Source organism: Botryllus schlosseri, chromosome 13 (genome assembly GCF_051294905.1).
Source record: "Botryllus schlosseri isolate E-star chromosome 13, Bs_hap1, whole genome shotgun sequence".
NCBI lineage: Eukaryota > Metazoa > Chordata > Ascidiacea > Stolidobranchia > Styelidae > Botryllus > Botryllus schlosseri.
The window spans coordinates 10,145,123-10,154,824 of NC_137248.1; the positions used below are offsets into that span (position 1 = coordinate 10,145,123).

At 41.3% G+C, this 9,702-nt stretch overlaps 2 protein-coding genes across 3 annotated transcripts in view; one reads left to right on the forward strand and one right to left on the reverse strand.

Moving 5' to 3' along the window:
* Nucleotides 1–6,955: 6,955 nt before the first annotated feature.
* On the reverse strand, nt 6,956–9,625 carry LOC145453886 ((3R)-3-hydroxyacyl-CoA dehydrogenase-like). Its single transcript, XM_080331855.1, has one exon. The coding sequence runs from the start codon at nt 7,933–7,935 to the stop codon at nt 7,150–7,152; it is 786 nt and encodes a 261-aa protein (XP_080187981.1). The 5' UTR covers nt 7,936–9,625; the 3' UTR covers nt 6,956–7,149.
* The window catches only part of LOC145453887 (uncharacterized), a 102,475-nt gene continuing 100,722 nt past the window's right edge, over nt 7,950–9,702 (forward strand). For both annotated transcript variants that reach the window (XM_080331856.1, XM_080331857.1), the window contains exon 1: nt 7,950–7,961. The gene's annotated coding sequence lies outside the window, so the exon portion shown is untranslated. The remainder of the gene's footprint in view (nt 7,962–9,702) is intronic.

Genomic DNA, 9,702 nt, shown 5'->3' on the forward strand with positions numbered 1-9,702 from the left:
CTGAGTCAGGTGTGTTGTCTTGGAAAATGTAGAGCCCGTAAATAATAATTAAACATCTTCGGGCAGGTGGACCCGTTGGTATGACTTCGTTACATGATGTTATTTCGTGACCTCCTGTGTCTGCTATATATCAAAAATATACAATCGCCGAAACGTACTAAACTAAAAGATCCCACGATTTCAAATTGGTATTTCTTCACTGGCATATAATTTTTCCTTGCGGGGTGGTATTTGTCTTGTGAATTTCAGATTGTCCAGACAGGAACATTTAGGTGCCAGTCATTTAGGCGCCTATGGACTATTAAACCCACATGTATTTTGTATATATAACGAAGTTTTCGGTCAGCATAAGGGCAGTCCTTTTCGGCCAAGGTTTTCTCGCTGTCAATCGTTCTGGCACACTTCTTGCAGTCGCATGTAACAGGGCCTAAAACTTTACACGTCTTGGTGCGTTGTTCCGAGGTAATGGCCGATGCTGATATGCCCATTTCTATAAATCTTGCGTATTTTTTCTTGTGGGAAGAGCACCCAATATTCAAGATACTTGGCAACTTGAAATCGCGCGCCGCGCGAAAAATTGTTGATAAAGTTGCTTGAATTTTCAAAAAATACTCCATAATTTATGCTAATTCACGAAATAATTTTGGGCCCCCTTCGAGCTCGGGCCCCCCCAATTGGGGGGTTTGGGGTGCGGCAGTTATACGGCCCTGCCTACCACCAGACGTAGGCTATACTCTGACTACTATTAATAGCCTACAATGCGCCGCACGAAAACACCTGACAACAGCAATAGGGGAGATGTGAGTGGGGACCAATGATACGTTCGAGCAACAAATTTTAAACGTTTATAAATATTTTTTGAAAAGGTGGATATTCATGTAAATGTCCGCGATAGGTAGAGCTTGTATCAAAATGTTGAGCCAGCAAAAGATTTGCTATTCTCGACTGAAAATTTGATGGCCAGAGATCATTTTGCCATTATTGAACCATCGGTACCACACCTCCCCTACCTGGCCATCCACAAAATCAGGGCCAATCGTCAGCCTACCCGCCCAAAAGGCGTTGGTCTCGGGCCCCCGACAGGGTGGTAAACCTAACTTCTGGAGGGTCTTCGCCCCTCGACTCCACAGTTTGTTGGATGTTTTCTCCAGTACTTTTAACACATTCATTCTACTCAGTGCAGGCCAGGGGTGGCCAACCTGCGGCCGTAGGAGGGGATTTGTGCGGCCGTGGACACGCTTTTCAATTAATATGTTATGACGGCCGTCCACGTGCAATTTGAATTTACGAATTGACTACCGATTTCTTGAAAGATTTTAATTAAACTTGAGAGTTTTTTCGCGCTTCGCGCGATTTCATGGGACGTCGTTTTCCGATTATAATATAATAGCACCCTTTGCAATCAGAGCCCCACAGTACAGATTCGAACAGCAGAGGAAATGATGCGCTCCACATATAAATATCCACTCGGAATCGTGTGCTTCTCGCTATACCGATAATCCTCATGGGAGGTCAAGAAATAACATCATGCAACAAAGTGACTAATAACAATTTGCCCACCTGAAGATGCACAATCATTCATAACTTGCCCTAAATTTTCGAAAACACCCCTCCAGCAACTTTACCGGTGAATCTGATCATATGGGTTGATAAAGGATAAATCTTTCATAGTAATATGTAAAACTACTCTTGGCGAAATTCATAAGTGAATCTTAAAAAGGTTTCGCGCTTCGCGCTACCACCAACAATACCATAACGTGACCACTCGCGATTTGGGTGCGTAAATTAAGCCCATATGCTTAAATAGGTCAGTCCGAACTTCATCAGAAATGGCCACACACACTTTAACATGGGTATTTGGCGTCCAGCTATAGTTCATTACGACTACATGCCCTGGAATGCGGCCTTAGGCTACATGAGTAGTCGAAATGCGGCCGTGAATAGCAAAAAGGTTGGCTTCCCCCGGTGTAGTAGAGAGTTTATATAAATAATCGCACACAGCGCGAAAATGTTCTATAATTCATGACTGAATCTGTCAATAATATTGGTAATTGCATATATATATTACAGTAAATTTTTTAACTCTCAGAATTATCAGATTTTCCGGTAAAATTGTTGAGGTGTCGTCTTGGAAAATTTAGGGCACGTAATTAATATTAATTAAACATATTAGGGTGGGCCTGTGGTAATATTTATTTCATTACATGTGAATATTTCATGACCTAGGCGTACGTCTGTTTTATAGTGAGTTGATGTTGAAATCACCCAAGCTTACTAACTACAGGACGCACACGATTCCAAATTGGTATTTCTTCATTGGCAAATATCTTTTCTATGTGTTCTGGCATTTTTCCTGCGGAGCAGGCCTACAGATTGCCAGGACAGCGAGATTCGGCGCCAGCCATTTTGGAGCCTATAGACAATTAGATATATCGAAGTTTTCTGTCAACAAAGGGAAGTCATTTTCGGCCAAGGTTATCTCGCTGGCGAGTTTTTCGCACACTTTTCGGAGTCCTATGTTAGCCTAAACTTCAGTATGTGTTGGCGCGTCGTGGCGCGGTAGTGGCTGACGCTGAAATGCCTATTTCCATAAATCATGAGTATTTCTTGGGGGAAGGACCCACCATAATCAAAACATTAAGATACACTAAACCGCGCTAAACGCGATAAAAATTTGAAAAAAGTTGGTTTAAGTTTAAAAAATTGCTCTATAATTTATGTTCATTCACGAAATAATTTTGGGTCCCCTTCAAGCTCGGCCCCCTTCAAGCTCGGCCCCGCTCCGGTCGGGGGATTTGTGGTGCGGCAGTTGCGGTCCTTCACAAAATGAATGAATCGAAAACGAATGATCACGCAAACTGCGCATTTAGCGAGCCAGCTCGTAGTTGTCGCTCGCATGTCGTCACATGACACGGCTTGAACTTTAAGTCAAACGAAACATGTTTCCAGACGTAATGTTACTTCACGAAGTGCTGGATGAGTTTAGAATTTGATGTTTAATTTATTTTATCAATGGACAAGCCTTCAACAAATTGCATCTTGAAATTAGGGAACAAAATTGTAATATACCTCGCGGACCCGCGGTTGAGAACCACTGGTTTAGAGAACAATGAAACAAATCTGTCGACTGTCGTATCATTCGACCGTGAATCACGTGTTTCGCATCTATCCGTAGGTTAGTTATCTATATACTCACAAACATGTCGTTTCAACGAGCATGCGTATTGCGTACTGCATAACTTTGCGCGACACGCTTGGATGTCCACAGGCCTAATTAATTACGTTTCGAGACTCCTCCGGCAGGAAGAAACTAGAAAGTATTGAAACTGTAGTTTTCGTTGATAAAATAACGCTCAGTTTGACGGGTGTATATTTTCGTCACTCGAAATCATCCAGTGTTACAACTCGACAGATAGCCTGATACTGATATTCGAGTACTGGAATCCTTGTAAAATAGCCCAATTTCAAGTCACAACGATAGTCTCTAGTTCTTTGACGCTGCTTGTTTCTATATTGCTGATTAACGTTTTCCTTATTCTTGTGACGAAAAGCTCAATCTCCTGTTCCTTTCTTCCCTTATTCCCAATATCATTTATTAACTAACGATAAATACAGCTCGTATAGGCCTATATTCTATATGTCCGTTGACATAAATATACTCCAACGGCATCATTCACCGACTCCTTAAGTATAGCCATACACCCGATATAGCTATATTATAGAATGTAAACGTGGAATGGCAGCGACCGATTTTGCAGCTTCGTTCCGCTTCGCTGAAGCTTTATTCAGACTTATTTTACGGCAGCTGCTGTAGAATTTCTGGCAATACAAAAGTTGTCTTCCAGAGCTCAGAATTTACTGAATCCGGTCTTGATCGAAAGCTACTGTCGCACTGATTTCGAAAATATCAATCAAAATATGGTGAAGCACCGTACTGAGATGAAAAACCACCCTCAACATCTAAAATCTGCATTGTTCAGAACAATCGGATGACCGCAAAACAATGACCATAACAATGACCCATTGCGGCTCTTCGATTGTTCGGACAATGCCGATAATTCAGACTTGGAGGGCGAATTCTAATCGGTTCAGTGCCTGATCATATTTTTATTCACATTTTCGGAATCAGTGCGATAGTAGCTTTCGATCGAGACCAGATTCAGTAAATTCTGAGCTCTGGAAGACAATTTTTGGATTGCCAGAAATCCTACAGTAGCTGCCGTAGAATAAGTCTGAGTAAAGCTTCAGCGAAGCGGAACGAAGCTCCAAAATCGGTCGCTGCCATTCCATGTTTACATTCTATAGCTATATACACCCGATAGCAAATTCGATGCTTCGATAATCGCGAGGATCGAGATCACATGATGCGAATGCCATGCACGGACAAGTTTCAGGAACGTATAGGTCACTTAGGGAGCCGTACAGGCGTTTGTAAGTTCTCAATCAATCTATAGTTGGAAAATTGCTCAGTGCTCACAGTACATATACGCACTGCAGTATACAAAACTGATACGTGTGTACGTCGTGCGTAAGGTACGTTTATGTGTCACAGGTTAGTGATTAGTTACTCATCGAGTGATTAGGTTTATAATCGTTTCGACTTGCAAAATCATTTTTAAACCTCTTTCCGTATATGCGTTTAGTACACAGTACACACACGCTACAGTGATATGTCTCACGAAATGTTATGCCACGCATAAATAAGTGGTCCCCAACCTTTTTGTCTTCATTCCCCACTTCAGATATATACCGAGTCTTCATTCCCCACTACTCAAAACACCTATATACCTTTTAAAATAGGGTTATCATATTTTGAGATCCTAAAAAGTGGATCTGAACGCACCAAGAAAACTGGTTATTTTGAAAAATTTTCGCCCGATAGTATTGTGTTGACTAAAAAAAGTCATCACGGCTCCAGATTTTTGAAGAAACTCTTACGTTCGCTGCGTCGGAGTCGCATTTTTCGCGGTATTTAGATCCTTTTCAGAGGAGAAGAGGATAAATTCCCAAAAAAGAGGACATTTAGACGTCCTCCGAGGACTCTTTCCATTTATGATTTTCGATACATACATTTCAGAGCAGTTGACTGGAAACGGTAATCGCGCATGAGTGTCCGAATATGTAGACTATATCCGGCATATAAAGTTTAACAAATGAGGCTATTCCCGCCACTGGGGGTTTCCCCACCTCTTGGGAACCGCTGGCAGAAATACTCCGGTTACGGTACTAAAACATTGCGACGCAGATATCGATTCACGTTGACGTCAAATTTCAAGTTGCTTCACCTACGATACGACACTGCTGGCTGTCGACTTGGTAACATTCACAATCTCGACAGTGGCCTATCTCTCTGTCCCTCCCACCTCCCAAGTTCCCCATGAACGTAGATTCGAATCCGACTCTTATTGAAAACTTGGGCTCGCATGTTCGTACCCGCTACTGTATAGATCAGTGGCTCTCAACCTAAGATCCTCGGAGCATTTTCAGGGGTTCCACGAAACCTCTAAATTTGTAAAATGATTGATAACCTAATTTGTATTTTTTTTAAATAGGAAAACATGAGACGGATTCGCTTCGTAATTGCTAAAACTTTAGAACTTACATCATGAAAATGGTCGTCTGAGATGAAATATCCTAGCATAGTGTGCAAACTCATTGTCAAATTGCCAATAGCCTGCTGATACAAACATATTGCTGTTCAGACACGTTCTGTTGGGTGGAAAATGAAAAGTTGGAGATAGTAATGTCAAACAGGCTGACTTCAAAATGTTTGCGTTTTGCATTTTGGATTTGAAGTTGTCAGTCTCAGCAAATTAGTAAACATTCATTTGAAATAGAAATTCCTGAATTTTTCCTAGTCTGTCCCAATGAAGGGATTGAAACCTCGCCAAGAAGATGAAATGCGTTTTTTCCTGTGGTACAGGAGTTACCATATTTTGGAAATCTGAAAAGATGACACTTTTTAAAAATTTTCAGCCTTACATTACTGGAGTAAAATCGGGAAAAATGGTAAATTTTTCCCGACATTGTGGTCTGTTGACTAAAAAAGTCATTTTGGCGACTCGGCTCCAGAAATTGACACTTTTCTTGAATTCTCGGTTGGTTGACTAAAAAAAGGTCTATACTTTCCGGGTCAACTCCCGAAATAGCCGCCGGAGCGTTACTTCGGTGATGATTTACTGTATCTCAGTCGAATTTTACCCTTTAGTTAACCGGAATTCTCAAAAAAGAGGACATTCGGGCGTCCTACGAGGACACTTTCAAAAAAGGTCAAAAAACAGGACAAATCCCCTTAGAAGAGGACGTATGGTAACCCTAGATAAACATAACCATTATCCATTCACTAAATTAATTCAAGATGAGATGCTAGATAGAAATAACTAGGCTGGACGTGGTATGTTTATGAGAAATTTTGCTTCTAAATTTCGGTACCGTATATGTTGCGATTGCGATCACACCAAAAGGTGCCGACGGAAGCGTTACGCGTTAATATTACATTCGTCACCACCTAGATTTTGTGGAAATGGATCTTCAGCACTCGTTCGTACCAAATCGATGACGCGGATTTTCAAGACAATAAATGCATCTGCAAGATTCGCTTCGAAATAATAAAAGTCTACCTAATATCTACAATGTGATAAGTTATTTCCAAGAAAGGACAATTAGTAGCTGTTTATCAGACGCCTACATTTAATGTATTTGCACAAGACATATGACGGTTTCACGATAATCGAGCTAATTTCGAACGAAAACCTGAGGGGGGGTCCGTGTCGGTCCATAAGGGGTCCGTATGAAGACAAAAAGGTTGAGAACCACTGGCATAGATTATAGAATATGCTATATTCACATATCTTTCTACAAACATCGCACCTACATCGACAACATCACTGAATAGATGACAGAGGCTATCTTCAGCTATAGTTAAAAATAGCTTCTCTTTCAATAAAGGCGAGCATTTGCCGATGTGAAATAATTTATTCGTTACACATAGATACATTTCAACCACAACAACGTCGAGACGGCTAGCTATATACTCGAATAATTCAATCGCACATGCTTCCCATCTATACGTTTTTTCGCCTGCAGCTAGCCTATATGCGTGCGTGCAGGACACCCGGTTATATCTATCCATATCTAATGCTTGACAAATCAACTGGCATAACCACCAGCTACTTCAATCATAGCCCCATTCACGTACGAACTAGAATCAGTCACAAGATATAGACAGGCGTTTGCGACCTCATCCGCAGTACCAATCCGTTGTTGTGGTATCAAACCAGTTATCGATTTCAGAATAGGTATAGTTTGACCCAGGCGAGTAAGCATGCTGGTGTCAATAGCGCCAGGCAAAATGGCATTGCAACGAATTCTGCTGTATGGAAATTCGAGAGCTAATGACTTGGTGAGTCCCATAAGGCCGGCTTTTGATGCAGAATATACAGAGCCGTGGGTAGATCCTATTTTCCCTGCCATGCTCGACATGTTCACCAGGCATCCGCGAGTCTCGTTTCCTGTATCACCTTGACGGCATGATTTTAATCGCTTAACGAACTCATTAGACATTAGAATGGCTCCTTTCAAGTTAATATTGAGCACGATGTCGATGTGTGTTTCCTCCAGATCACCCAGTAATTCTGGAACACCTTCAGTGCCGGCGTTGTTCACTAATATGGTACAAGTTCCTAGTCGACTGGTGACGATTTTGAACGCATTTTCCACATCTTCCGATCGCGAGATGTCCGCTTCAACAGCACAGTGAACGTTATCGTACGCAGTGGACAGGTCTTCAAGAGTGCGGTCCATCCCTTCTTTGTCAATGTCAACGATGGCGATGGACGCTCCTTCTTTCGCGAGTTTTTTGCAAATCGCGCGCCCTATTCCTCCGGCACCTCCTGTTACTACAGCAACTTTCCCCAGTAATTTCGGCGGGTCCATTCCACTTCGTCGTCGGTTGTATTAGGGTATAGAAGCGGTGGTTTCGAACACGCTATACGCAACTATCCAAAAAATTTTGCGCTGGTGACAACTTTCTAATCTGTAACAAGCAGCTGCACGCAATTTTAGTCATTTCCTTCCTCCGAATGCGGTGCCTTGACACAGCTTATGAGATGTATTCGGCAACCCGAGAAATTCTATTGATACGGCATATCCACGAGACCTTAAAACGGCGATGCACTTTCCTCAAATAAATACTTATCAATTTAGTCAAAGATCATTCGAGTAGACAACACTGGAATAATGGAAATTACTTTCATTGTTCCCAAAACTTGACTTATACTTGGAGGTTAATTAAATTTTCTATAAATCAGCTACTATTCAGGAAGAATCATACTTCGGCGCTAGAGTAAGACCAACAAGTCTAAAAGCTCATGGCAGGGATTACAGACAAGAAGACTGTAGCCTTGATGTGGGCCAATCAGGGCCTACGATATATGAATTTGAATATGGATATCGTAGGCTCCGGACCAATATTAAGAATATAGGATGATATGTTTTAGAAATCTGTGTTTCATTCCTAGAAGTGCCTATTTAGAGAGGGCTTCCGGGGCGAATATATAATGTAGTAGAATTATTATCGGAGGTCAATAAAAGTCGGAATAAAGCAGAGCTGTGACTGTGTGGTCACATCTAAAATGATGATTTGTACCGCAGATGATTACTTTATACGGGAGATTGATCGGATTCCACTACTTTTACAGATGAGGTATTCTGACATGATTATATTATCCATGAACTTATTTGAAACTATATGTATGATAATTATGTAATGTGAGCGTGGTAAAAGGGTTGCCACATTTGGCTGAAAGGATTATGGAAGTGTTATTACAGACTGACTCACTAACGCAGAAAACTATTATCATCTGGAATTCAAACTGAAGCTGTCACCGTTGTATTTTATTTGGTCCTTTCTAATCGTTTTACACGCCTCTATAGTCTCACCACTCGCAAGATAACAAATAGCATTGTATATTTGTGAACTATGGATATGTATCTGATCTAAGCGGCATATATATCTCGTGTAAGACTTGATTTGGTGAGGTTATGTTGTTTGGCAGCGAGACGAAAAATACGCATTAATCAAATCACGTGCAGGAATAATGTATGCTGATATGCTCAGCTAACAAGTGAGGTCGGCATGCGGTCAAAAAGTGAAAATTCCCCCGTAATCGATAATGTTGTGGCATCAAAATTTGTAGCGCAAAGTATCATTATTATTAAAATATGTCCGCAAAGGTCGGTACGGTCCTGAAGTGAAAGTAGCTATTTGTCGGCTCGGTATCGAGCGCGAGACTCCATTCATTCACGAGGTGGACGTTAGATTTGGTCGTTTCGTCATCCTCCTATCTCAGTGATTCCCAAACTGTCTGTCACCAGTGATTCTCAGGCGTACCAGGAATAATTTTGGAGGTTCGCAAAGTAATTGCATAAACATTTAAAAGGGATGTAGCATATGCGACTTGAAAACGTTTCAGTAGCTGATAGATAGCATATGATAACACGGCTTTTCTGTTTTGACTGAAAATAAAAGCTGTGAACGAGAGAGACTGCTTGAAATTGACGACGAAATGAGGGTATGTTATTAAGCAATACAACTTGGTGAAAATAATTTAAAGCAACTTTTTTCTCCTGTAAGTATGCCGTCAGCGTTTTATAATCTTTCTAGTGTGCCACAAGCTGAAAAAGTTTGGGAACCACTGTCCT